At 49.0% G+C, this 26,448-nt stretch overlaps 9 protein-coding genes across 9 annotated transcripts; 7 read left to right on the top strand and 2 right to left on the bottom strand.

Moving 5' to 3' along the window:
- Positions 1-197: 197 nt before the first annotated feature.
- On the bottom strand, positions 198-1,934 carry LACBIDRAFT_315684 (polysaccharide lyase family 14 protein). Its single transcript, XM_001878093.1, has 3 exons — positions 1,205-1,934; positions 744-1,154; positions 198-691 (listed from the first exon to the last, which is right to left on the bottom strand). Exons 1-3 carry the CDS (start codon positions 1,809-1,811, stop codon positions 609-611), a joined length of 1,101 nt encoding a protein of 366 aa, XP_001878128.1. The 5' UTR covers positions 1,812-1,934; the 3' UTR covers positions 198-608.
- Positions 1,935-3,206: 1,272 nt separating this feature from the next.
- LACBIDRAFT_192570 (uncharacterized protein) lies at positions 3,207-5,787 on the top strand. The gene is made up of 9 exons (XM_001878439.1): positions 3,207-3,277; positions 3,338-3,372; positions 3,423-3,427; positions 3,491-3,613; positions 3,888-3,921; positions 3,976-4,169; positions 4,223-4,303; positions 4,359-4,694; positions 5,750-5,787. Exons 1-8 carry the CDS (start codon positions 3,242-3,244, stop codon positions 4,484-4,486), a joined length of 636 nt encoding a protein of 211 aa, XP_001878474.1. The 5' UTR covers positions 3,207-3,241; the 3' UTR covers positions 4,487-4,694; positions 5,750-5,787.
- A 299-nt stretch (positions 5,788-6,086) lies between these two features.
- Positions 6,087-7,801, top strand: LACBIDRAFT_315681 (uncharacterized protein; the record flags this gene model as incomplete). Its single annotated transcript, XM_001878438.1, has 2 exons — positions 6,087-6,089; positions 6,140-7,801. 2 exons carry the CDS (start codon positions 6,087-6,089, stop codon positions 7,799-7,801), a joined length of 1,665 nt encoding a protein of 554 aa, XP_001878473.1.
- Positions 7,802-8,201: 400 nt separating this feature from the next.
- Positions 8,202-9,542, top strand: LACBIDRAFT_247808 (uncharacterized protein; the record flags this gene model as incomplete). The annotated part of the gene is made up of 10 exons (XM_001878437.1): positions 8,202-8,356; positions 8,425-8,450; positions 8,516-8,528; positions 8,583-8,607; positions 8,661-8,721; positions 8,780-8,972; positions 9,028-9,109; positions 9,166-9,217; positions 9,271-9,348; positions 9,403-9,542. The coding sequence occupies 10 exons, from the start codon at positions 8,202-8,204 to the stop codon at positions 9,540-9,542; spliced, it is 825 nt and encodes a 274-aa protein (XP_001878472.1).
- A 2,310-nt stretch (positions 9,543-11,852) lies between these two features.
- On the top strand, positions 11,853-13,592 carry LACBIDRAFT_324746 (uncharacterized protein; the record flags this gene model as incomplete). The annotated part of the gene is made up of 3 exons (XM_001878436.1): positions 11,853-11,951; positions 12,048-12,236; positions 12,285-13,592. The coding sequence occupies 3 exons, from the start codon at positions 11,853-11,855 to the stop codon at positions 13,590-13,592; spliced, it is 1,596 nt and encodes a 531-aa protein (XP_001878471.1).
- A 4,359-nt stretch (positions 13,593-17,951) lies between these two features.
- On the top strand, positions 17,952-18,930 carry LACBIDRAFT_315678 (uncharacterized protein; the record flags this gene model as incomplete). The annotated part of the gene is made up of 4 exons (XM_001878435.1): positions 17,952-18,058; positions 18,114-18,165; positions 18,226-18,576; positions 18,628-18,930. The coding sequence occupies 4 exons, from the start codon at positions 17,952-17,954 to the stop codon at positions 18,928-18,930; spliced, it is 813 nt and encodes a 270-aa protein (XP_001878470.1).
- Positions 18,931-20,329: 1,399 nt separating this feature from the next.
- On the top strand, positions 20,330-21,130 carry LACBIDRAFT_172945 (cerato-platanin-related secreted protein). Its single transcript, XM_001878434.1, has 3 exons — positions 20,330-20,771; positions 20,821-20,862; positions 20,921-21,130. The coding sequence occupies exons 1-2, from the start codon at positions 20,343-20,345 to the stop codon at positions 20,821-20,823; spliced, it is 432 nt and encodes a 143-aa protein (XP_001878469.1). The 5' UTR covers positions 20,330-20,342; the 3' UTR covers positions 20,824-20,862; positions 20,921-21,130.
- Positions 21,131-23,380: 2,250 nt separating this feature from the next.
- LACBIDRAFT_192569 (uncharacterized protein) lies at positions 23,381-24,558 on the top strand. Its single transcript, XM_001878433.1, has 8 exons — positions 23,381-23,495; positions 23,553-23,566; positions 23,657-23,803; positions 23,861-23,939; positions 24,010-24,040; positions 24,100-24,104; positions 24,159-24,262; positions 24,318-24,558. The coding sequence occupies exons 1-8, from the start codon at positions 23,434-23,436 to the stop codon at positions 24,434-24,436; spliced, it is 561 nt and encodes a 186-aa protein (XP_001878468.1). The 5' UTR covers positions 23,381-23,433; the 3' UTR covers positions 24,437-24,558.
- Positions 24,559-24,645: 87 nt separating this feature from the next.
- On the bottom strand, positions 24,646-26,317 carry LACBIDRAFT_293318 (carbohydrate esterase family 4 protein; the record flags this gene model as incomplete). The annotated part of the gene is made up of 12 exons (XM_001878092.1): positions 24,646-24,992; positions 25,054-25,174; positions 25,236-25,245; positions 25,304-25,410; positions 25,462-25,537; positions 25,591-25,638; positions 25,692-25,718; positions 25,771-25,890; positions 25,946-25,957; positions 26,012-26,067; positions 26,117-26,139; positions 26,189-26,317. The coding sequence occupies 12 exons, from the start codon at positions 26,315-26,317 to the stop codon at positions 24,975-24,977; spliced, it is 747 nt and encodes a 248-aa protein (XP_001878127.1). The 3' UTR covers positions 24,646-24,974.
- Between the last annotated feature and the right edge of the window lie 131 nt (positions 26,318-26,448).

The following is a 26,448-nucleotide window of genomic DNA, read 5'->3' as shown; positions in this document are numbered from 1 at the left end:
TCATCTCATCTGTTGTTTCGTTCTGACGGAAGTTGGGATTGCAATTCACAACTACAACCACGTGGCCTAATACATCGGACTACCTTGCAGATGTACGCATAACCACCATTTCCAACAACTATTGAGCTCAAACTCGGCACTCTACCTGAGGTTGACCTCCCAGCCGATATTCACGAGTACGCCGGGTCCAGCTACGGTCTTTCGAATTTCTTTTTGAAAGTGATTAAATAAAAACAGCTATGTATCGGTAATCTAAGTAAATAGCCCAACAGCCCGTCGATTTTTGCTCGGACTGGTCTAGCCAGTCCATTCAAACATTCCTGCGACAAAAGGCTTCAGGGTGACGATCCCTGCCCGTAGTACACCTCTCCTGGAGGTTATTAGAAAATAGTTACAGTTTCAATAGACGCGACTGGCGCGTGTGGTTATGGGAAGATAAAGATCGCTTGTGGTGTGGGTGCCTGGTTTGGCGTGTGGTGATGGGGATCTATGTAGGTGCCCATGTGGTGGGTATTATGAATGATGTTTGGTCATTCATGCCTCTAAGTTGACGTTCGTAACGTCAGATGGTAGGTAGGAAGAATGGGTATGCATGCCAGGGTAAATGTTTAGAGTTTTTTCGTGATAGCGACCGAGAAGTCGGAAAAATAGACATCCTGCTCCTTGGGAGTTGCAAACTCGATGTGCGAACCTATCCCAATAATTCAACAACGGACAATGATGTCAACAAAAAACTAACGAACCTCCAAAGAAAGTTTGCATCTGCATTCCCCTTATCCTGCCTGCAGCGCTGTCCCGTAAAATGAGACCGCCAACCTTAATGACGCTCCTTCCATTGACGAACAGCTCAAGCTCGCCATTAGCCTGTCCAGCATCATTGAGCCTAACGCGTTCGCTGATGGTGGTCCAAGCGCCAGTGGCAAACGTAAACGCTCCACGTCCAATGGAAGCACCGTACGTAGGATTACAGTCCGACAAGGGGGGGACATTGCATACGTTCTTGTTCGCAGCAAACCGAGATTCGGTGAACGGAGGAAGGTAAGTGTAAAATTCACCCTTTCCGTTCTCTCGCCACATCAAACGAGCTGAGAAGCAGGCGGCGGATCGGCTGCCTCCTGAGCAGTCAACGGCTTCGCCGGCGCTGTTGCCTCCATCTAAAAATGCTAGTCAGGGAAAGTTCGCGTACGAACATATTAGAACTCACAGAGACCAGGCAATTTGCCGCCAAGGTTGAAAGCGAAGCCCTTAGGGAAGAACACTGAGTAGCCAAATGTAGCCTCCTTAGCGGTAGTCAGATCAACTGCAGCGGGACCAGGGGCGTAAAAGGAAAAGCCACCCTGAGGGTTGTGCCCAAAGTTGTAGGAACCCTTGGGGTAGTGCGCCTTCATGGAAGCCTTGCCGTCAGGTGCGTTTACGTAGGTGTGGGGAACGCTGGTAAGAACGTCGAAGGGGCGGAAAGTACTATCCTTAAGACCAAGCGCAGAGCCAGATGACGGCGAGGTTGTCCATGATTGGGAGAAACCTGGGACGGGGAACAAGGCTCCGAGTGCAGAGCCGGAAGTGGGTGGAGCGGGAGTGGTGACCTTGGTGGGTTGTGCGGAGGAGGATGTCGACGTCACAGAGGCTTTGCCAGTGCTGACTGCCGCGTTGATTGGTGCAGCGCGTGAGGTAGACGAGACGGATGCAGATGTAGATCCGATCGCTGCTGCAACCGACCTATGGCAGGTAGCGCGACGGAGACGCGTCGGATGCGCAGCCACCAGTGCGACCAGGAAGGATAGGAGGAGGATGAATGTTCTTGTCGTGAACATGATTGAGGATTGCGATGCAAGGAAGGATGATAAATGGACCTCAAGGTAGTATACGTTCCACAGGAACGGCAACTGGATATCACAAAAGAAAGTCGTTGAGGTGAGGAGGGAGGGAAAATGAGTGTGAGCCTGAATCTACACGACAAAACGAGGGAGACTGATGTGGGCCAGAACAAGAGGGAGAGAAAGGCGCGGCAATGGTCCCTCAAGCAACATAAGTTTTCTCGGCAGATCTTAGATTCATGGTATGACCCAAATCCGTCCAACCGACAGTGATCGTCGGGATTTACGACCACGAAATCAGTATTGTTGCCGGTAAAATATTGGTTGAATGATGGTGCTTCTTGGAGTTGGAGTTGCTAGAATTGTTTCTAAGGTTGGTCCTGCAAGCTGAGCTGTATAAGGATACTGAAGCAATTCTAGCCAAGATCTAAGCCAATTGTTGACCAATTTGTGTTGGGTAATAGATCTAACTGGAGAAAATTGTAATTCCAAACAAGAATAAAAAATCTTACTGCAAATTTATCAGCATCTGAAAATAATTGGGGCAGAAAAGTATTCGGAGTTGAAGAAATATGGTGGTCAAATGAGACAAAGACGAAAGGTCTGAGCTGAAATTTATTGTCGCCATGCGAAGTCCAAATTCCAACGGTGATCCCTTGGCTCACGTTCTGATTAATATTGTTCGGCCGCTTAGGCTCTCAATTGCCTGAAAATTCAAATCGGTCAGTAAGTAAATGTGCTGAACTTCAGTAGACACTAGTAGGGACTCTTGAACACTTCGTAAAATGGTGCAGAACGGGTGAACCTGTTGCGTGGTTAATTCACGAAAAACCAAAGGAATCTCTGTGCAAAATTATACCCCCCGCTGAAATCTGGATACGCCATCAGACTGATCGTCGACATCCACAAAGCCTAGTCTCCTCCGTAGAACTCTTTCGTCAATTTTGCGTCTCCAGAAAGCAATTTTTTTGCATCTCTACATACCGAATTTACGGGACAGTTGGTGACGTAGTTCACGGTGTTCATACGTCTTCGAAAATTGATGGCTTGAGAAGTGTACGTGGGCAGACTGAGAGTTAGGCGCCTCTACGACGATAATAGCAAGTGTTCCAGTGTCGCTTCTGAGTTGGTATCTTGCTAAATGATTCGAATCAAAGTCGAATGCAGAGTTTCCATCTGCACAATCACTCACTGCATCGTCTCTGATAATGAGTGATAGGTTTCAGGCAAAATGATAGTTTCACGTCGCCAAAAGGCGCAACATTGAGGGCTGTGTTTCAAACATCAAGACAAAAAATGAGAGGTAAGAGTGCAAAGCCTACCAAAGTCAATTAAAAGTCCGCCCACATCACAACAGCGTTTAGAGGCTTGTCGACATTACGCACTTACCCACCACAATCCCAACCAACCACGCAGCAACATCCACGATGGCCGAAGGAAGCAACTACGATTACCTCTTCAAAGTAAACCCCTCCATCCCATTCAGCGGGAAAACCAAAATAACTAACTCATCTTTGAAATAGGTCGTACTCATTGGTGACTCAGGTGTCGGCAAATCGTACGTTTTTTCGCCTCTTGCATTTTACTGAGGGCTTATGAATCCAACAGCAATTGTACGTTTAGCGAGCGAGGTATAGGGAAAGGAAAAACCTAACGCTCACTCCTTCGCTGCGCAGTGCTTTCAAGATTTACACGTAACGAGTTTAACCTGGAGTCAAAGTCGACGATTGGTGTTGAGTTTGCGACGAGGTCTATTAATGTCGATGGGAAGACTGTAAAGGCGCAGATTTGGGATACAGGTGAGGTTCTGTTTAGACGGGGAAGAAGCATGGGCGGGGTGACGAGGCTGTTTGGCCTCGAGAAGTCGTGGCCATGTTGGGGATAATTTTTAGTTGTGGGAGGCAAAGTTGGTGAAGGGCATTTCTGGGCTACAGCTGGCACTCGAACGAGTGTCGTTTGGACCGTCCAATTAGTTCCGGCCGGCATACAGGGTTATTCGTCGTCCCTGGCGTTTTCCCTCCCTCAACTTACTGGACGCTTTTTCGATGGACTAACATTCTTTTTTGTTTTCAGCTGGTCAAGAGCGTTACCGCGCCATCACATCAGCGTAAGTGCACTACTGCGGTTACATCACTTGATCTAATTTGTTCGACCTTCACAGTTACTACCGTGGCGCTGTCGGAGCTCTTCTTGTCTACGATATCGCCAAGCACGCGACATACGTGAACGTCACCCGGTGGTTAAAGGAACTCCGGGACCACGCCGACTCGAACATCGTTATCATGCTTGTGGGCAACAAGAGCGATTTGAAGCACTTGCGAGCTGTGACGACCGATGAAGCAAAGGCGTTTTCAAGTGAGTGTTGGGTTGATCAGATGGATACTGTGCATGCTAACGTCTTTCCGCAGCTGAGAATGGGCTATCATTTATCGAGACATCGGCGCTGGACGCCTCAAATGTCGAGAGTGCATTCCAAACCATCCTCACTGGTCCGTTGTTTGCTTGCCTTGCATACTTCTTGAACTCACTTGTTGCACCGTTTAGATATCTACCGCATTGTCTCGAGTAAATCGCTTGAATCATCTACAAACAACATCGAGCCTCCCAAGGAAGGTATCAGTGTGGGACCATCTCTGGATTCTACCGCAACCCAGGGCAGCAAGTGCTGTTAAATTACATTTCTTGCGGGGCTCGGGTAGGTGGCCTGGCGGTGGGCGTGTGTGTACTAGGAACGGGATTTTTGTTTCTGGGTGTGTATCCACAACGTACAGCTAATTCCCGCATGACATTTTTTTTTTACGATTTTGTCTTGTTCGTACTTGTAATATCCGACTGTGTTACGACCTCATATTTTTGGAGTATGGTAGATTGTGAGGTTATGACAGCTGAATGCAAAACCCTAGACACCTCGCAGAAATCTCTTGACTCCGCCTCGCTTTGTGCAAACAACCATTTGGGGAAGGAGGCGGGCACGAATGACGCAAGTCCTCCACCAACGCAGGTATATGACTTGTAATGGAGTGCTCCACACTCCAATTGAGGTAAACTTCCACACAGACAGCCTGGGTCCGTGACTGGCAGAAAGCGCCCCGGAAGGGGAGGTTCGCAATTTCCAACAGGATACCCCCCTCTCTCAACCTCACCAAACACTTCATAGAGCTCAAAGACCAACGCGAAGTGTTCGGACGACTAATCCAATGCCGCACCGGACACGCGTACACCGGCGAATTTCGAAGACAGTTCTTCCCTGAAAAGAGCACCAACTGCGAGTGCGGGGAGGACCTACAAACTCGAGAGCACATCATCAGAGAGTGCAACCGCTACGAGGAACAGCGGAAGAAGCTGCGCAAGCATAACCGAGACCTAGCGCTCCCAGAGCTGCTGGGAACGCCCAAGGGTATAGCTGCCCTAGCCGAGTTCATTCGAGACTCAGGTGCCTTCACGTTCACCGGGGAAAAATACACCCCCAAGGACCTCCCCTCCTTCCACGACGAACCAGAGCCCCCCGATATTGACTCAGAAGACGACGAGTCAGACGCTGAACCATAGCACGCCCATGCCATCCACACCCGTGTACACAACCCCGCGAGCGCAATAGCGCCCGCCCATGCCCTAGCGTCATATGCACGCAACAGTCCAAGACCCCCGTTCATTCGGCCCTCTACCAAAACACTATACATTATCTTTACATTACAGCTACACAACGGACGTTAATACCCACACAAGTGGAGGCCCACCAGACCCAACTACACCTAAGGGGAGCCTTACGCTCTCCGTGCGTCTTAGTACTAGGCTACTTGTTGCACGTAAATCTCTAGAAACCAAAAAAAAAAAAAAAAAAATTGAGGTAAACTTGTGCCAATTGCGGTTGTTTGCACAAAGCGAGGCGGACACCAGAAAATTTCGGGAGGTGTCTAGGGTTTTGCATTTAGCTGGAAGACGAGCTATGAGGAAATCATTATGAGATTTTTGTAGTCAGGGTTGATTCACACCATGCGCATTGTCAGGCATTGTCATTCTCCCACCATGTTCGTCACTTCACAGCTCCACAGCCCTTATTCCTTGTTGGGTGTCCCTTTGGGCGCCTAAGTATGTGGGCGTCGGTACGTTACGCAAAGCTTCTTTGACAGTTCTAATTCTCGGTTCCTAACAAAGGTTGTACAGCCCCACTGCAGCGCAAGTGGCTAGTCACTGGACTCGTAGATTTTTGGCTATATGAACAGGCGTCGAGGCGGCCTTTCCCCCCTCTCTCTTCTTGCTATCGAATAAAAGATGGTAAGTACCCTCACGGTCACCTAATGAACTCACGTCGATCCCCTGTGTAGGAATACCTCCGTTGGGTGTTGAGAACGGTACTAGCGTTCAGCACACCTTGGAGAGTGTATGCTCTAAACGTATCCGCTCTCAAGGAACCCATGCCACCCGATCATGAAAATGACAGCGCTGTTGTCGCCAGCGAAACCGTTTCAGACACTCCCGCCCAACGAAAACGAATCATTAACCTCCCGACTGAAATCTTGCTCCTCGTCTTCGAAGCAATGGACAGCCCTGACCTATACACCACCGCGTTCCTCTCAAGGAACTTCCACCACCTAGCACTTCCCATGTACCTCGCTCGTTACGGGATCAGCGCGTCTGCCGAGGCCAACCTCATCCTGTTCAACGATTGGTCCCCAGAAGCGTTGAGGGCCGTGCACGCGGCTCTGTTCTTGCCCTCCGTAAACCGTTTGAAGTGTGTGTTTGATTTCTACAAGCCCTATGATCAAGTCCGCAGAGAGGTGCACGCGTTCAGGCGGTTCCTGGGCAAGTTGGCGTCGGTACGCGAAATTCATATCGAGATTGTCCGGTATGGTATGAAGGGTGGGGCGAACGCCCCGTTTGCTTCGAACGACGAGCCTGTGGGGCTGACTGAGGAATGGGGGAGGGAGCTTGTGCAGATGTTGGACAGTGTGGTTGGGAGTGGATGTGCGGAGTTGTCGCTCTCCCTGGCTGGACGATGTGATCCCCCCGCACAAGAGTTGGAGAGACTCCTTCTTGGGGAGTTTTATGGCTTCTATGGGATGTTGAAACACCCGACTTTTAGAGGCTTTGCGGCGGGTTTCGGGCGCGCATGCGTTCGTGCCAGGTCGTTGGTAGGTGTTGGCCAACCGAACCAGAGCCAAAAACGCGGGTTAGAGACGCTGGACCTTCACTCGTCCATGTTCTTCCACCCGCTCCTCCTTCGCTGGATGATGTCCACTTTGAACTCGATGTCGATCACTTCTCTATCGTTGCGCCAATTAGACCATATTAGCCCCCAGAATTGGGCCCTCCTCCTTCCTTGCATCACATTACCCAGTCTGTCAAAACTCTCCGTCAACCTCTGTTACATCCAGACTCACGTCCTATACCACTTTCTCTATCGCCATCCACATATTCAAGATCTTACCCTTGGCCGGAGTTGCGTGGGTCCGGGCCGTGTTGTATTGCGTACCGGCATCCTTGGAGAATTAGAGCATCTCTCGGCACCTCCAAGCTATCTGGTGGCTCTTCTCACTCCACCAGGCTCATTGCCCGCCCTCAAAACTGTCTGCATCCGTTGGCATGTCCGCAACGAACGCGTATTCGAGGCTTCAGCAGTCGATAAAATCCTGCTTCCTATATCTCAGCGTCTTCGACAATTGGACGACCTTCGCTTCCTGCTTTCCTTTGAATCTCTGAACGTCAGCAGCTGGTTTCAACCTAGCGGTCTTGACATTTCCCCATTGCAGTACATATCGCACTTGGAACTCAAAATCCACGTGTACTCGTTACCTCTGAATACGATGACTGGGCTGGCGAGGTGGCTTGTGGGATTCTCGAGGTTGAGGTGTTTGGAGCTTACGACGGTGGGCCAGGATGGATTGGAGGTGGAGGAGAGGGTGTTGTTTTTCGAGGCGATTGGGAAGTGGTGTCCTAGTGTAGAGGTCGTTCAGATTAATAAGGACGTTTTTACTGCGCCCTTTTGAACTGCTTTACGATATATATTCTTTTAGTTGGAGTTTGGAGGCCTTCTTGTCTCGCGGGAACGATGACAACATAAACCGATCGTAATAAACCTGTGTGGGACTGCCTTTTCTGAATAATCAGCTCACTGCCCTACTCATCATTACCCTCAGCGGGAAAACATTTTTTTTCCTTTCTTCCTGCGAGTCCTCGCGTTTTATCATGATCACTGCGCACCTTGGCAGTGTGGGATTCAGTGTCCAGGCAGTCACGGGTCCTGTTCGGCCTCCGCTATTCTTGTCTTCGCTCGTGCATACATAACTACATACCAACGGCGGCGCTACATTCTTGAACTCTCTCTGTTATACCCTTGCATTTTACCCCCCTGGATTCTATATCCGCTTCAATAACGACCTTTCGACGATGCCATACCTTGATTCTCTGGAATTGACGCCGGCGGGTGCTCAAGCAGGCCAGCTGTTCATCCGCGACTTCAAAGAGAGTATCACACCCAACGTTACGCAGAGGAATACCCTAATCATTGCTGGGATATATATTATTGCTATTGCTATTCTATGGTTCGTTTTTCGTTACTTTCTACTGGCCTCATGAAATGAAGCTGATGCTATGGTTGGGGTTTTTGCAGGCATGTGCCATACTTGAAGGAAATCTGTGAGAGACTAGAGTTGCTTGTTTTCGTTGTTGGGGCGGCGTACTGATGAATGATTTTTGGACAGTATACCCATTCAAGTGAGTTTTTGAGCGTTGGTGGATTGCCTTATCCTGACTTTGGGGGGGATGTAGACTTCTTACAGTTGGATTCCACGAAGTGAGTTCTGGAGTCATTGGATGATACAACAAGTTCTTGATCTGTACAATTAGATGAGCCACGCCTTCGTAGGCGTTCTGACCTGCGCACACATCCACTCCATAGAATTAGATCGTACGTTGCTTCTTATGACGGGTTACATAAATTAGGCGCTCATGTTCAAACTCAACAGCGGATGAAGGAGGCTCTACGGCAATGTCAGGCGGAATCCCATGGTTGACTCTTCCAGCAGGATACCTAGGATCTTCATTCATCGGTGCATGCTTGATTGCGTGCGGATTCAATACCAATGCGAGCAAGATTGCGTCGATTGTGCTGGCTGTGTTTTTCATCTTTACGCTTTGGTGGGCGAGGAAGAATTGGATGTGAGCTGCACTGAAATAACTACCTGTTGCTGTCTTGCTGATATCGTTGGCGTAGAACGTGGGTTTTGATTTTGGGTATGTCAGGCCTCGTCCTGCTCTTTTGGTTTGTGGGCGGAGGCGTTGCATTGAGATACTTCGTAAGTCTTGCGATCCTTGATGTTTTCGATGTGTGAACGCTGAATCGTTGTACAAGATCCTCTTCATTGGTGTCATGTCGTGCTTGTATTGCCTATGGGATATCATCGGTAAATATTACCTCCCATTTAAAGCCCCTCTATCGACTGAACGCCTCGATCAGATGATACTGTCGCACGAAAAGTCAACACCTCAGATGCCTCAGCCTTTGCAGAAATTTGCGGATGTTGCCCAGCGCGGGGTTCGTTCCTCTTTATTATCATTCTATCACTTACTCATCCACGTTCACGTTCAGTCTGGGGCGTTATCTGGCTAATCCAAGCTTTCATATTCTTTGCCCTGGGGGTCATCGTCGGCCTTGTTGCTTTCAAGGTGACTCCTTTAATTTTCTGCATTGTAACCGATCTGACCTGTGCTGCAATAGGAAAACGCTGAACAGCAAAAGATAGACTCGTCACACTTCCTTCCAGTTCCCGGATCGAAATCAGGAGCGCTATCGTTGATGCCAAATTCTCTATTGGCGTGGACTGCCGCCCTCGCTTTGGGTGCTATGGGATTGTACTGATTTAGGATTCCTTGCTATTTTCCTTGGACTATGTTGTTTTCTATGATCCTTGACGTTGACGTGTTGCGCGTTTGTACGACCCCGATTCCCGAAGAATGAAGATGCTTTGTAAAACAACTATAGTACTTCGACTATTTACGTCCTTACGTCTAGTTTTGCCTTACGAAGACCTTGACGACAGAATATAATTTCGACAACGTTTTGCTTCTTGATACGACGCTCGCCATTGGGGATTCTGAGCCCGTATTCTACTGTAAGTGTTCACTGGATGAGCGACACCATTAGTATTACTCGTTAGCGGGCCTCGAAAGCCTTCTGTGGATCTTATTTTCTTCATTCTCCGGCATACAATTGTCCACGCCAAAACCGGGCGACCTCTAGTTTGCTCTAGCCCGAGTTGCCTGCTAAATTACTACGATATTGAAGGTGAAAAACAGAAAATTCGAACTATGTACAAGCAGGGTACGTCTTTAAAATAGTCTCAATAGTCATTCTATTTTTAATGACATCCAAGGGGACTTCCCGAAGGTCAGCCACTCCAAAAAGGTATAAAAACCTCGCCAGGATGCGTCTTATGTCTTTCACAACTTGACCTCGGTCTACCACCATCTCCACTCAAACCCGCCTTTGCAACCACGCTCCGCTCCCTCCCCTAGGCATCCTCTCCTCCCTGTTCGACGGTTCGACGCCCAACATCTTCACGCCGTGGCCCATATCTTGCAAAGCCGGCAAGCTGCTCAAGGTAATGGAACGAAGTTACTAACTCGCCCAACAGGATCCTGGTTAACATCGCTGGCCATGAATTATTGAGGTAACTATGTTCTTTCTTTTTCTGTGTACGTTAGGTGTGGTGTGGAGGTGGAGGTGCGCACGGGGGAGGTGCGATGCTGGGGCGACACAGCGGCTCTGTCGTGACCGGCGAGGGGGGCGATCTCGCGGAGTAGCAGAGGCGTCCGTTTGGCGAGAGGCGGCTTACCATGGGGGGCTGAGACGGTACCGACACCGTGAACCAGGGCAGTAGCCGTTGAGCGTGGGCACCCATGTCACCGTGAGGAGGCTGGACAGTCGCACGTCTTCGGAGAGGATGGGGTGCTGGGGCGACATAGCGGCTCTGTCGTGACCGGCGAGGCGGGCGGTTGATCTCGCGGAGTAGTGGAGGCGTCCGTTTGGCGAGAGGCGGCTTACTACGGGGGGCTGGGACGGTGCCGACACCGTGAATCAGGGCGGTAGCCGTTGAGCGTTGGCATCCATGTCACCGTGAGGAGGCTGGACAGCCACACGCCTTCGGGAAAATTCCTTTTTTTCTTTCTTTCTTTCTTTCTTTCTTTTTCTTTTCTCTTATCACGGGGGAGCTGGGGCGGTTTCGGCCGTGCACCAGGGCAGTAGCCGTTGAGCGTATGGCGCCCATGTCGCCGTGAGGAGGCTGGGTAGTCATACGTCTTCGGAATCGTTCACCACGTGTGCAACGCCCAATTTCTCCCTTGCTGGTTTTCTTGCGGTCCTAATTGTAAGACTCGCTGGAAATCAGCAAGCAATGAGGGTTTTGCACTACTTAAAGCACCATTGAGTTACGCAAGGGAATACACTGTTGAATACCTAGCGATTTGACAAGCGCATCGCTACTATAAACTTCAGCATTTCGCCAGTTCTTATTCCATTTCCAGACGGAGTCATACCTTGAAAAGGGAAACACTTTGCGCTTGCCTGCTCAACCAAATGTCTTTGATCCCCTTTGTAAATTGTGGACGTCGCGAAGAGAATTAGCTGGGAAAAACGTACCAACGAATGACTGATAATGAACCAAGGCCTTGAGAACACATCGACACAGTTGATTAGGAAAGGATACCCCTTTTGTGTACCATTCCAAGAATCTTCCATCGGTTTGTCTGTTCTAAAGAGACAGCTGCGAAGACTTTTGGCCCGGATAACTGAGCAAGTCCCGTAAACCCAGAATTTATAGGACAAGCCATGGCCATAGCATGATATAGAGCCCCAGTGAGCACTGTCGCTTTCCAGTAACGAGAACTTCAATTCCCAAAGCTCCTTCATCCATGTCATACAGATGCGCGAATTGCTGCGGGGTGGCCTCTCAGGCTGTTGTCCAATGTTCCTCTGTTCCCAACTTGCGAAGTCGATGAAATAACGGCAGCCGCATGCTTGTGGTCTTTCGAATTCGCGCCATGAATGAAGTGGTGTTTTGGATCATCAATAAAGCCTCAAGTGTAGTTGTGTCACGGTCGAAATTTGAAGTCGGTGGCATCCTTTTGATCAGCTTCAACGTTCGTGATCAACCACACTACCCATTCCTCCTAAATCAGTTTCAAGGATTGTGGTTGCTACAACCGCGTAGTAACAGCATGCACCGCTGCTTACAGATCCAGGAGCTCCTCTCTATCATCTTTCGCCACTATGCTCATCGCCCAAAGATGCTAGCACGACTCGCGAGGACATGCAAAGCTTTTCAGGACCCAGCCTTGAACATCCTTTGGCACACCCAAAAGACACTCCTTCCGCTATTGAAATGTCTTCCACCCAATGCCTGGGCTATAAAAGAGGGCAAATTTGTGAGCCATATTTAATAAGACAAAAAAGCATCTTTTCATGCCCAACAGAGTATCATCAGGAATCTCACCGCGTCTGATTTCAGAAGAATTTACTTTTACTGCCACAGAATCAGAATTTTCAATCAGTTTACCTTGCGTTCGCTTTCTCAATATTTTGATGCACAAGTCCTGCCCATCATTTGGTCACGCAAACCGTCTCCAGGCCCTCTTCTGTCTAATGTGTCGGAGGTCAACCTTGTGGATGGCAACTTTCATGGTCTTGCCATCTATCCTCGCCTCGTAATTAGCCCGAATGTTACGGAAATACGACTCAGGGTCTGGAGCAACGACTTTCCGAGTCCGTGGGCAAATACAACAGCCGTGCTAAGGAAGGCCTCGCTACTCAATCTCTCAAGTTTCGCGCTGGTCGTTGGAAGATCGTCAAGTCCAAAGGACGCTGAGTTGCTGGAGCTCTTGTCCACTCTTCATGGTGTCAGGAGACTGAGCTTCAGTGACTCGGTGCTTCCCACATCTCGTGCCATATCCATTATCAGTACATTCCCCATGCTTGAAGATCTTCGGCTTTCAGTGACAGAGAAGGAGGTGGAGAACTGTGTTCCTGATGTTAAAAACAAATTCACCGCCATCATTCACCTGGCCATCAATTCGGACACCATGAATGCCTGTCGGTTGATGCTACTCCAGCTTCAGCCAGAAACGTTGCGGTCTTTGACGCTTACCCGAACCACGAGCGACGCCAACTGGAGCATCAGAAGGCTTCTTATAACACTTCATGAGTGCAACCTGGCATCAAGGTTGAAAAACCTGCATGTACGTGATGGCTCATGGACTAACCCTGGCTTGGACTTGAAGAACCTTTTGATGTTTGAATACACAAGTTCCTTCAAGCAGTTGTGCCGCTTGCATTTAGAGTCGTCTTCATTTGATTCGGATGACAACGACCTTATGAAACTTGCCAAGTGTCTGCCTCAGTTGCGTTCACTACTGTTCTCGGAAACAGTTTTCCTAGAGGAAGTGCCGAAATGCACATTTACTGGAATGCAGCATCTCATTCAGTTTTGCCCAAAGCTGGAAATGTTGACCCTCCGCGTTGATGCGCGTCAAATCCCGATATTTGCCACTCAGCCTGACGGAGAATATCCTTCAGCTCTCCACCTTACCACCCTCAATCTCGGCAATTCCCCTATCTCGAATGCTGACGATGTTGTGTCCTACCTTACCATGCTATTTCCAGTCCTTGCGAATTTTTCTACTGCCTACTATGATGAAGAGGAGGGGGAGGAGGAGGAGGATGTCGACCCTTATCGCGCGATCTGGCTGAAAGTAGAGAAAATGATGAATCGTTTTGTCCCTTGAACATGTTACACATGCTTCAGTCACAGAGACAAGGATCAGCAACACGAAATCCTGCTCCAATGTGCACTCATCGACCCCCTTGATACTCATTTGCAAACGAAAAGGCGGCAGAGCGGAAAGTCCGTGGAAAGTTGCCCAGTACTAGCTGGCGCGATGCGGATGCGAGACGATGAAGATTATCTTCTTGGGGTTTGTCCTTGGGTTCGTTGGGTCCAAATATTTTATGGAATGGTGTCATACATAACGCTTTTCTGCACAAGTCGTCTGTCTTCAAGTGTATTTAGATTCCTTTTACCTCTACATTTGTGTTACAAAGACCTATTTTGATCGAATGACACCTTTTTACCTCTTAACTCGCCATTGAGGATTGGGGGTGCATGTTTCAAATGTGGTAAGTGCTTACTTGGATGAGCGCAATTATTTACTTGCTAGGTGGATACGCCTTGCGAATGGCAGCTGCTGCTGGGATCTTTCTTTTGCGACCTCTAGTTTGCTCTAGCCCGGGTTGCCTGCTAAATTACTACGATATTGAATGCGCCAATCAGAAAATGTGAACTTCAAGCAGGGTACGTCTTTGCAAATAGTTTCAATAGTCATTCTATTTTTAACGACATCCAAGGGGACTTCCCGAGGTCAGCCACTCCAAAAAAGTATATAAACCTCGCCAGGATGCGTCTTATGTCTCCCACAACTTGACCTCGGTCTACCACCACCTCCACTCAAACCCGCCTTTGCAACCACGCTCCGCTCCCTCCAATAGACGTTCTCTCCTCCATCTTCGACGGTTCGACACCCAACATCTTCACGCCGGCTTTGCAAGATATGGGCCACGGCGAGCTGCTCAAGGTAACGGAACAAGTCACTAACTCGCCTTACAGGATCCTGGTTAACATCGCTGGCCATGAATTATCGAGGTAACTATGTTGTTTCTTTTCTGTGCACGTTAGGTGTGGTGTGGAGGTGGAGGTGCGCACGGGGAGGGTGTGGTGCTGGGGCGACATAGCGGCTCTGTCGTGACCGGCGAGGGGGGCGGTTGATCTCGCGGAGTACTGGATGTGTCCGTTTGGCGAGAGGCGGCTTACCACGGGGGAGCTACGGTACCGACACCGTGAACCGGGGCAGTAGCCGTTGAGCGTGGGCACCCATGTCACCGTGAGGAGGCTGGACAGTCGCACGTCTTCGGAGGGTGGGGTGCTGGGGCGACATAGCGGCTCTGTCGTGGCCGGCGAGGCGGGCGGTTGATCTTGCGGAGTAGTGGAGGCGTCCGTTTGGCGAGAGGCGGCTTACTACAGGGGGCTGGGACGGTACCGACACCGTGAACCAGGGCAGTACCCGTTGAGCGTTGGCATCCATGTCACCGCCGTGAGGAGGCTGGACAGCCACACGCCTTCGGAAAAATTCTTTTTTTCTTTTCTCTTATCATGGGGGAGCTGGGGCGGTTTCGGCCGTGCACCAGGGCAGTAGCCGTTGAGCGTATGGCACCCATGTCACTGTGAGGTGGGTAGTCATACGCCTTCGGAAACATTGACCAAGTGTGCAACACCCTATTTTTCCCTTGCTGGTTCTCTTGCGATCCTAATTGTAGGACTTGCTGGAAATCAGCAAGCGATGACGGTTTTGCACTACTTGCAGCACCATTGAGTAATGCAAGGGGACTACACTGTTGAATACTTAGCGATTTGACAAGCGCATCGCTACTATAAACTTCAGCATTTCGCCAGTTCTTATTCCATTTCAAGACGGAATCATACCTTATAGAGCGAAACACGTTACGCTTGCCTGCTCAACCAAATGCCTTGATCCCCTTTGTAAATTGTGAACTTCGCGAAGAGAACTAGAACCTATAACCAACGAATGGCTGCCATCTGTTTGCCTTTTCCAAAGAGACAGCTGCGAGGACTTTTGGCCCGGATAACTGAGCAAGTCGGGTATCATATGGGTCGATTCAAAAAATTGAGGACGAAGACAAGCCCATAATGTCCATGTCATACAGATGCGCGAATTGCTGCGGGGTGACCTTTGTCGTCCAGTGTTCAAGGACGGCAAAGTTCATCTGTTTTCGACTTGCGAAGTCGATTAGAACGGCAGCCGCATGCTTGTGGTGATTAGGAATCGAGCTGTGATGAATGTTGATCTGCACCGTTCGAAATTTCGAAAACGGTCACAATCTTGTGCCGGAGCTTCAAGTCAACCTCATCCTTCGGCCACCACCCATTCCGAGTCCTTTTAAGTCCCCAGTTTTGAGCAATGTGGTTACTACGACCGCGTGATTACAGCATGCACCAGTGCTTACAGATTCTGGAGCTTCTCTCCATCATCTTTCGCAACCATGCTCGCGACACAAAGATGCTAGGACGACTCGCGAGGACCTGCAAAGCTTTTCAGGACCCAGCCTTGAACATCCTTTGGCACACCCAAAAGACACTCCTTCCATTATTGAAATGTCTTCCACCAAATGCCTGGGAAATAAAAAAGGGCAAATTTGTGAGCCATATTTCCCAAGACAAAAGCATTTTTTCATACCCAATTCTGTCTATAGAGAATTATCAGGAATCTGACCGCATCTGATTTCAAAAGAATTTACTTTTATTCCCACAGAATCAGTCGGTTTATCTCGGGTTCGCTTCCCCGATATTTTGAAGCACAAGTCCTGCCCATCATTTGGTCACGAAAACCATCTCCAGGCCCTCTCCTGTCTAATGTGACGAAGGTAGTTCTTGTCGACGGCAGCTTCCATGGTCTGGCCATTTATCCTCGCCTCGTAATCGGCCCAAATGTCACAGAAATACGAGTCAGTGTCTTGAGCAATGCCTTTTTGTGGGCGAATGCAACAGCCGTGCTAAGGAAGGCCTCACTACTCAATCTCTCAAGTTTTGCGCTGTTTTCGACTGAAGAATCATCATCTCCAGAGGAGGCTGAGTCGCTAGAGCTCTTGTCCACTCTTCGTGGGGTCAGGAGCTTGAGCTTGAGTGACCCGGTGTTGCTTACATCCCGTGCCATATCCATGATCAGTACATTCCCCATGCTTGAAAATCTCCACCTTTCGGTTACAGAACAGGAGGTGAAGAACTGTGTTCCTTACGTTGGAAACAATTTCCCGGCCATCACTCACTTGGCCATTAGTTCGAAAACCATGAAAGCGTGTCGACTGCTGCTACTGCAGCTTCAGTCAGGAACGTTGCGGTCTTTGACACTTACCCGAGTCGCGAGCGATGCCCACTGGAGCGTAGAATGACTTCTTAAAACACTTCACGAGTGCAACTTGGCGTTGAGGTTGGAAAGCCTGCATATACGCGATCAGCCATGGATGAGCGATACCTTTGGCTTGGAGAACTCTACATCTGAAGAGTCTTTCAATATGGATGGACATGCGTTTGAACACCTAAGTCCCTTCAAGCAGTTGCGCGACTTCCATCTAGAGTCATTTTCCCGGGCCATTGATTTGGACAACGACAACCTCATGAAACTTGCCAAGTCACTGCCTCAGTTGCGTTCACTGGTGTTCTCGGAAACCAATGGCCTAAACAAGGTGCCGGGATGCACATTTACTGGAGTGCAGCATCTTATTCAGTTTTGTCCAAAGCTGGAAAGGCTGACCATTCGCGTTGATGGGCGCCAAATCCCGATATTCGCCACTCAGCTTGATGGAGAATATCCTTCTGGTCTCCACCTTACCACCCTCGATCTTTGCAATTCCCCTATCTTGAATGCTGACGATGTTGCATCCTACCTTACCATGTTGTTTCCAGTCCTTGCGGATTTTTCTACTGCCTATGGCCATGAAGAGGAGGATGCCGACCCTTATCGTGCGATTTGGCTGAAAGTAGGGGAGCTAATGAATCGTCTCATCCCTTGAACACATTTTCCAGTCACAGAGACAAGGATGAGCAACACGAAATCCTGCTCTGTGCACTCGTCGATAACTTATCCGTGCTCCTCAATACTCATTCGCAAACGAAAAGGCGGCAGATCGGAAAGTCCGTGGAAAGTTGCCCAGTACTCCCTGGCGCGATGCAGATGCGAGACGATGAAGATTATCTACTTGAATTCGGGTCCAAATTATGGAATGGTGTCATCCATAACGCGTTTCTGCACATGTCGTCCGTCTTCAACTGTATTTAGGTCCTTACCTCTATATTTGTGTTACATAGGCCTGAGCTCGCGTGCCAGTGGGGAGGAGTTCAATCCAATCTTTGGCAATGCACGAGGCTGCTGCTGGTACCTGCAGCGGCGTGGCCCTGTAAACCTTTGAGTCGCGACGAACCTTGTCCAGCTGAGAAAATATTCATGGCGCTTCACACTCACAACGACGCGACCTGACGCGACACCATCGGATTCCCTACTCTTCTTCTCACATTCATGGCGACCCCATCGACGAACACGAAAACCCTTGATCATATCGTGCATCTGTCTCCACCAGGCTCGATTGAAGAGACGTCGCGACAATTTAGTGATCTTGGGTTCAAGTGAGGGTCAGAAGAGCATATCTATGGACCGGGTTGACTAGATTTCCCATCGCAGGGTTATACCTGGCGGAGAACACGTCGGTGGCTTGACTGCCAATGCGCTCGTGGTTTGTGGTGGAGTACTCAATCTCATGAGGATAGAAAAGCTGACTTGACGGGTCATCTAGGTCTTCGCAGATGGATTGTACCTCGAGCTACTCTCCTTCACGCATGAGCCTTCTCACTACCCTCCTGGATCACCGGCGCGTGTCAAACGCGACACCCACCCTTGGGCGAACAAACCATTAGGCTGGATTGACTACGCGTTTTGGGGGAACGGATCACACACAATTCGAATCTCGGACGTTATCAACGACCGTGCCAAGAAAGATGGAGGCGAGGCGTTCTACGAGGCGGAGGAAGATGGGGGAAGGAAACGAACTGATGGAAAGGTCGTCAGTTGGCTCATATCGGCTCCTCAAGAAAATAAAGAAACTTTGCCGTTCTTTTGTGGGGATATCACACCTCGAGATCTGAGGGTACGTCTCTTGTTGCTTATTGACCTCACCGTTGCTAAAATGAGGTTGTAGGTGCCAACCAAACCGCCAGCGAATGTCCAGCACCCATCAACCACACAGGGAATCGCACACATTCGCATAGTCACTGACGCAAAGTCGTTTCCCGTAATCAGCAAGCAGCTCGCTTCTGTGACTGGACAAGAACCGTTGTCATCTACGCCGATTGAAGCAGTTTGGTCCCTGGACAGTCATTCTACGACCTCTCCTTGGCTCATTCTAAGTACACCTTCTAACGAGCTTGAGAGCGATTTCACCGAGAATGTGGGAACGGGTATAGTTGAGGTCGGTTTTTTTGGTAAAGAAGAGGCCAGATAACGACCGGCATTCCACACCATACGGCAGGATTGTATGGGTCGGTGAAGGGCATGATGATTAACATGGTTCTGAGGTAGGTTCTTGTTCTTTTTGAGGCAGCTCTTTGCTAACTTTTAGAGCAGTTGTTTATAGTAGTCTCTGTTTCCGAGAAAACGGCAATATTCATCTTCTTCGTTCTGCCCTCCCGTAGGTTCTTGTTTACTTGAGACTTTTTGCTGCTAATTGGCGCAGCTAGTTTATGATGGCTGTCAGTGCTCTGGAAAAAATAATATTCACTCCGTTCACCCTTGCGGATAAGCATGATTATCATTTTGACGCCTGCTCGTTAAGTGCCGAAAGTCCATTGATAGCTTACGCGTTCAAGACACCCGATTGAGAGGGTTGGCTCAACAGAAAAGGATTAACATTCAGCTTCTAATTCGAGGTGAGTAGATCTCTAAATAACTCCTTTCTTCTCTAAGTTTACGATTCCGCAAGCGGGAGGTAGAAATCCTTTTTGTTTGGCGATTGACCGCAATGCGGGGGGATCAATACCGTATTGATTTTGGTCTATGCTTTGGCAGCAACCATACGGTTCTCGAAGAAAGGTTCAGGCGATTGTAAAGGAGGCCAGCATTTGTTTTTGTGGAATAAGAGGTGTGTTTACCTCGGCTTTCCCGCGAACCAATATTCTTCTGCTAGTGACGTGGGTCGAGCATGTGCGCAATACTTGTCAGTCTTTGTCAGTCAACGACGGGTTGAATACATATTGAAGAAGCGCACCTTGATTGGTCACGAACACACAAGTCGCGCCCTGCGATTTGAATTAGCGAGCATTAACCCCCTAGGTAATCAAGAAACTTCGTCTCTTGCGCCTACAGAGGCTTTTTAGCTGGTAAAGAACCAATCCAAGAGCTCTTGAGCGACGGCGAGTCTGCCTTCGATTGATGATGTAACCGATGTGAAGAGGGGGGCCAAAAAACAACAGCCCAGCATGGTGTGGTCATATGGGGGTGATTTCGATAGTAGGTTCTTCAGATTGAAGGAAGTTCTTTGCTCATTTGAGCAGCTGAAAGAATGAAGGAATCAGCACCCCGTAACCTTCTCTACTGGCAAGCATGTGATTATCTTCTTCAATTCTATTCCTCAGTAACACTAACGTGTCCAGGTCGTAGTTCTTATAAACAGAAGATGGTTCAGATACAACTCCTAATTCTAGGTGAGTGGAATCGAAACACGAGGAGCCTCGTGAGTCAATGACATCTCTTCTCGAAGTTTAGATCTAATTGCAAGCGAGGCAACGCCTATCCCTTTCTGAGAGACCGAAGCTTGAGTGCCCCAGCTTTACCTAGATTTCAGGGTATTATTTACGTCACGGCTGAAACCTATAAAGACCCTCCTATCGACCTCTCTACCCTCCCCCATCACACAGCATGAAATACCTTTCATCTCTTCTCGTCTTCGCGGCTACCTGCTTAGCGCAAACTTTCCAAGTTTCATACGACACTAAGTACGACGACGGGAGCACTTCCCTCGCCACTGTGGCCTGCTCGGACGGCACCAACGGCCTCCTCACGAAAGGCTTCACGACTTTTGGGTCACTCCCAAAGTTCCCTTATATCGGAGGCTCCTTCGCCATCGCGGGCTACAACTCGCCAGACTGTGGGACTTGTTGGGAGCTTACGTACAATAATGGGGCGGGAGTAGTGAAGAGCATCAACGTCTTGGCAATTGACGTTGCGAAGCCGGGGTTCAACATTGGGTTGGTAGCGATGAATAATTTGACGGGAGGACAGGCGGTTCATCTGGGAAGGGTGCAAGCAACCGTGAAGCAGGTTAACGCATCGATTTGTGGGTTAAAGGTGCGCATCTATGTTTCGACGTACGCGCAAAAGCTGAATCTTCTTCCAGTGACGTGGTTTGGACATGTATTCTATTCTTCGTGACTGCGATGTGAGTTTGCCCTGTCTTTGTTCCTCCACGCCCCGTTTCGTTGATTTTGGACGTTCAGATTTTCCCTAGACACGCGCTGATAACGCTTCTCAATGACACCGACCCCTTACCTCTTTCTAGCTTCCAATCAACTGTATGATTAAGACCACAAGAAAACGAGCAAAGTAAAAACTAGCATGTTGCGGTTGAGGTGAACGATCTGGAAAAAAATAGTCATACTATATATAGTTCATGATAGATACCCTGATACAGCAGCAGTGACCATCCCAGCAATCATGGGCACTAGGAATTGAATATGTAGTAAAAGGCGTTGAAAAGATATCTGTTCTGCCATGTTCGACGACTTCAAGCGCGATGTCGAGAGCAATGCCTAACTTTGAAGCTCTTTTCTTTAGGCCAAGAAAGTTTACCGCCTAAGGTAGGCGACCCCTAGTTTGCTCGGCGTCCTACTGAATCGTTATTTTCTTGAACGTAGTCGCAAAAAAAGCTGAAATTCAACCATGGTACGTATGACAGTCATTCTATTTTTAACACCCAAGGGACTTCCCGATGGTCAGCCATTCCAAAAAGGTATAAAAACCTCGCCAGGATGCGTTCTATGTCTTTCACAACTTGACCTCGGTCTACCACCACCACCTTCACTCAAACCCGCCTTTGCAGCCACACTCCGCTCCCTCCACTAGGCATCCTCTCCATCCTCTCCTCCATCTTCGACGGTTCGACACACAACATCTTCACGCCAGCTTTGCAAGATATGGGCCACGGCGAGCTGCTCAAGGTAACGAGACAAGTCACTAACTCGCCTTGCAGGATCCTGGTTAACATCGCTGGCCATGAATTATTGAGGTAACTATGTCCTTTCCTTTTTTGTGTACGTTAGGCGTGGTGTGGAGGTGGAGGTGCGCACGGGGGAGGTGCGGTGCTGGGGCGACACAGCGGCTCTGTCGTGACCAGCGAGGGGGGCGGTTGATCTCGCGGAGTAGTGGAGGCGTCCGTTTGGCGAGAGGCGGCTTACCACGGGGGGCTGGGACGGTGCCGACACCGTGAACCAGGGCAGTAGCCGTTGAGCGTGGGCATCCATGTCACCGTGAGGAGGCTGGACAGTCGCACGTCTTCGGAGAGGACGGGGTGCTGGGGCGACATAGCGGCTCTGTCGTGACCGGCGAGGCGGGCGGTTGATCTCGCGGAGTTAGTGGAGGCGTCCGTTTGGCGAGAGGCGGCTTACTACGGGGGGCTGGGACGGTGCCGACACCGTGAACCAGGGCGGTAGCCGTTGAGCGTTGGCATCCATGTCACCGTGAGGAGGCTGGACAGCCACACGCCTTCGGGAATTTTCTCTTTCTTTTTTTTTTTCTTTTTCTTTTCTCTTATCACGGGGGAGCTGGGGCGGTCTCGGCCGTGCACCAGGGCAGTAGCCGTTGAGCGTATGGCGCCCATGTCGCCGTGAGGAGGCTGGGTAGTCATACGTCTTCGGAATCGTTCACCAGGTGTGCAACGCCCAATTTTTCCCTTGCTGGTTCTCTTGCGATCCTAATTGTAGGACTCGCAGGAAGTCAGCAAGCGATGCGGGGTTTGCATCACTTGGATGAATTGTTGGCCACTGTTTCTCATGCTACTCAAAACGGACCATTATATTTTATTCGAGGTGGTTGATGCGTTCGTGAGCGACGTGTTTGCATAGACTTCAGCCTTTTGCAGTTTTAACTTGTTAAACGTTGCGTTGACATGACTCGCAACCCATATATCGTTTCTAGCTGATTTGATCAATATCCCTTCATGTTTTAAATGTTACGGAAGTCACCATTGCCTCGATGGCCCAAGTTCAAGGGCAACATCCATTCAACCTGAACCTCCTCGACACTGTAGAGGTACATCAGCTCCTTGCCAATGGGCATATAGGAAGGACAAGAACAGACTGAACCCACCTAAAGAGCAAAACCCACGGCATTTTGATAGCACTGAATAAGCTAGTTAGGAGGATCCCACTCCGAAAACGTTGCTTCGTTGCGGCGACGACAAAGCTTCGCAAATCGAAACCATTAGTGGGTTATTTGGAATGAATTTTTATTTCCCGTCGAATGATCGAGAGGTTGATCAGAAGCACCGAGTTTCATTGTTGATGCGAATGACCGTCCCGTATGGTGTCGAATGTGTAGTATTACGTCGAATGCTGGTTACCTTTGGGTGGCCTTCATCGATTTAGCATGACAATTTTTTCACCCTGCAATGTTCCCCATGATCCATCGTATCATGCAAACGCGCGATGCCTGTTTTGAATCAATAATGAGTCACAGATTCCTTGCACGAAACCCGTGGCGTATACCGACTGGCGTCTTTCTTATTTTCCCGACGTCCACCAAAAAGAACAACACCGGAATTGATAGTAGAGCAATCGTCGCATGTTTCCAGTACTTTGAAAATTGAGGGTAAGGATGAGAAGTTTGTGCATCATGGCGCCACCTTCAGATCGCAACTGGAGCAAACACGTTATCTCAAGCTCCACCCCTTCTTGGCCTTGCCAGGGCCCGAGCTGGAGCTAATTGGCATAACTTCCAAGTCGTTCCTCACACAATGGACACGGTCGGTTATCATCCCGTCAGCGATCTTTCGACCGCGGTGGCATCCGAAATCAAGCAAGTAGTTTCGTTATGAAAGCGCTTGGAAAGCACGCTAATTTGCTCTCTCTGAAGAGAATGGCACTTTCGTGCGTCGTAGATCCGTAATTCACGTCGACTCTCTCTAATTGTCTTTCTCCATCTGGCGTTACAATTTTGGTTGTTTTACTTGCCTGCAGACATTTACTTTCATCAACGAAATGCCATTGAGCATGACGCAGCTCTTCAACTACGGGATGCCGTTCTTCGCCTCCGTCGCGATGGTGCATTTGTTGCAGTACCTCTCTTCCGAGTCAACTCAGAACCCATTGGGCCTCATCCCGTTGGTTCGTCACCAACTTTCGACGTTGTGATATGCATCGATTGATTCACCTTTCCCTCAGGTTCGTATGAGATTTGGGTGCCGTCCGAGACCTTCTCTGCGGTCTTCTCATATCTTTGTTTGAACAGAGGCAATTTGAGGTGCGGAACCTTCACTTGATAATCATCAGAGAGGAAGTGGTGACCGATTAAATTCTCTGGTCTGACACAGCATTTTGGTACATCCCCTAACACGAGAACAGGTTGGTAAAATATATTTCTGTGGTTGATCCAGATCTAACTCAACTTAACACACTCACAGCGAAAGTAAATAGAGCACTGTTTGCATTCTATTGCAATACGTCTTACGGTCTCTCGCAGGGATCACGAGACTAGAAACGCGTGGATGGGCCCATCTTTTCCTCTTGATCTCTCTACACTTCCCCTGCGGAGTGATGAGATTCCTCTGCAGTATCCCATCCTCAGTATGTAAATCTCTCACTGATCCAAGAGACGAACTCACCGGCTTTGGGCACCCAGAACTTGGTTACTCAGCCGCGCCCCAACTCACTCTCGAGCAACGGCTCAAAATTGGAGCGAACGTCGAGCATATTCTTAGCACCGAGAAGGAAGCAGCTCGAGCCCCTCCTCGGGAATAAACTTGTATAAGTTTCAGTGCTAGGCAGTATCCTCGGTCAATTCTTGTTTCCGCAGCATCACCAGCAGATCTTTGTATTCAATATGTGCAAATACATAATTGAAGTCAGTTTTCACTTCGTCTCCTGCTCAATGCTTTGTAAGATGATTCTATGTGACCGAGAGCAGCTTTGTACTGTGAAGCCCAAAACTTAGATTCAATCTTCTCAGTAAGTAAACGGTATAGATAATAGATTGGAGGCATATTGGTTTAAGTCACAAGTATGTACTGGGGTAACCACGTCAAAGTATGAAAGAGGTATCCAAGATTCCAAAATGAGGGTTTCTCGTGCGGGTAGGTAATAGGTATCCTATGGGGAGTTTGAATTGTGAAATAGTCCTCAAAATTACTATTATGTGTGCGGAAGATCGTAACAAGTCGTTGATTTTGCGTGAAGTCCGATCAAAAGTTCAAGTCCAAGTAGGTTGTGAATTTGAAAAATTAGGTTCCGTCCAAATGTCAAGAGATCAGGAAAAGGTCCATTTGAAGTCACAAGAGTTTTAACAGTGCCAGTTTGCCTGTGGAAACCGCGGAATGTTATGAGGACGCAAATTTTGGAAAAAAAGTGCATGTGCTTACATCAGGGGTCGAGGGCGCGGCCACGCTTTGATAAGGAGCTTTGCCTAAGCACTCGGCAAGTGTGACGAGCCTGTACCCCGCAGCCTGAAGCTTCTTAATAGCGTAGGGCAATACTTGATGCCTGAATAGAAAGAAAAGTCAAATAAAGCTGAAATAAAGACGGTGATCACGAAGCAACGTACACAGTAGTTTCTGTTGTTGAAGTCGTAGAACGTCAGCTATAAGTTCAATTATTAGAGAATGTGTGTACCAATGGTTTCGTGGTTCAGCGGGAGTATGGTACTTGGGTGACGTGCGATGATTTGGTCGTACAAGTTCTTCGATGTAGCCACGCTTGCACCTCCTGAATCGCCAGAGCTATTGAAGCAGTCGTTAGTCTAGCATTCACAACGGGGAGGAGAAACGTACTCAAAGTCCCAGATGACTACAGATTGGCCACGAATACCAGATGCCTCCAAGACCATGTCATTGTAATTTCCATAAGCTGGATGTTGCGGGGTAAAAAATAAGAGCAAGGCTAAAAGTGGAAAGGCGTACGGGGTCGCATAAAGGCCGGGTAAGCTCCAGTGATTCTCATCAGTGCCTCTGCCGGATTTTGAGAATGAGATTAGTGAAGAAAGAGGAATGGAGATATTTACGTTCAACGCGCCACATCTCGTCGTGAACTGATAGATGATGAATGAAGAGCTAAAATAGGGAATTCAAATCGTAACTCACTCTGATCCCAAGTCAGAGTCGTAAGGTCTTTGTGGGCCCAAGTGTGCGATGCGACTTGATGACCAGCGTTGTACGCGAATTTGACACGCTTGACTTCCTCTGGGTCGTAAATACAGCCCCCTAGGTAACTCTTCGGTTGACCTATTCAAGAGATCGTGTAATGGGGTGTGCGTACAGTTATTTCCATCTGTGTCAGAATTTTGAGCGAGACCGCGACTACGCTGCAAAGAAAAGGACGTACTGAAGAAGAAGGTGCCTTTCGCCCCGGCTCCTGTCAACGCGTTGCTCACGTCGTATCTGAATCAAGTCAGTGATGCAATTTGATCAAGTACTGTATTGTTCGTACAGGTAGACCCAAGGGCCATCGTCCTAGTCAGAAATTCAGATGGGAAGGGGTTTAAAATGTAAGGTCACTAACAAAGGTAAGAGCGACAGTGTTAGGAACTGTACACTTGGTGATGACCTGGGCTTTTGCACGACGCTCGAGAGGAGTTGCAACCGCCCCAATGACTGCAAAACAAAGCGTCAATGCTGAGGAAAAAAGCATTATGAGGAGGGCGGGGAAGGAGGGAGGGGCGGTGAGCAAATATCCCGTACCTGCGCTCTATATACCACTGGGTCCTGCATTATCATCAAATAGGACTTGGACTCGGCATTGACAGGTGGCCTAGATCTTCT

This window comes from Laccaria bicolor, genomic scaffold, assembly GCF_000143565.1.
Source record: "Laccaria bicolor S238N-H82 LACBIscaffold_6 genomic scaffold, whole genome shotgun sequence".
Taxonomy (NCBI): Eukaryota; Fungi; Basidiomycota; class Agaricomycetes; order Agaricales; family Hydnangiaceae; genus Laccaria; species Laccaria bicolor.
The sequence above is the reverse complement of the archived record's forward strand: the minus strand, read 5'-3'. Positions and strand labels throughout refer to the sequence as shown.

Bases quoted from the DNA above. Each gene is read 5' to 3' on its own strand.
- LACBIDRAFT_315684 (XM_001878093.1), bottom strand. From the start codon at position 1,811: ATGTTCACGACAAGAACATTCATCCTCCTCCTATCCTTCCTGGTCGCA. The intron at 1,155-1,204 runs GTGAGTTCTAAT...TAGCATTTTTAG, and splicing joins CGGCAAATTGCCTGGTCTCT to ATGGAGGCAACAGCGCCGGC. The intron at 692-743 runs GTTCGTTAGTTT...TTATTGGGATAG, and splicing joins GATGCAAACTTTCTTTGGAG to GTTCGCACATCGAGTTTGCA.
- LACBIDRAFT_192570 (XM_001878439.1), top strand. From the start codon at position 3,242: ATGGCCGAAGGAAGCAACTACGATTACCTCTTCAAA. The intron at 3,922-3,975 runs GTAAGTGCACTA...CGACCTTCACAG, and splicing joins TACCGCGCCATCACATCAGC to TTACTACCGTGGCGCTGTCG. The intron at 4,170-4,222 runs GTGAGTGTTGGG...GTCTTTCCGCAG, and splicing joins TGAAGCAAAGGCGTTTTCAA to CTGAGAATGGGCTATCATTT.
- LACBIDRAFT_172945 (XM_001878434.1), top strand. From the start codon at position 20,343: ATGAAATACCTTTCATCTCTTCTCGTCTTCGCGGCTACCTGCTTAGCG.
- LACBIDRAFT_192569 (XM_001878433.1), top strand. From the start codon at position 23,434: ATGGACACGGTCGGTTATCATCCCGTCAGCGATCTTTCGACCGCGGTG. The intron at 23,804-23,860 runs GTTCGTCACCAA...CCTTTCCCTCAG, and splicing joins CATTGGGCCTCATCCCGTTG to GTTCGTATGAGATTTGGGTG. The intron at 23,940-24,009 runs GTGCGGAACCTT...GGTCTGACACAG, and splicing joins TTGAACAGAGGCAATTTGAG to CATTTTGGTACATCCCCTAA.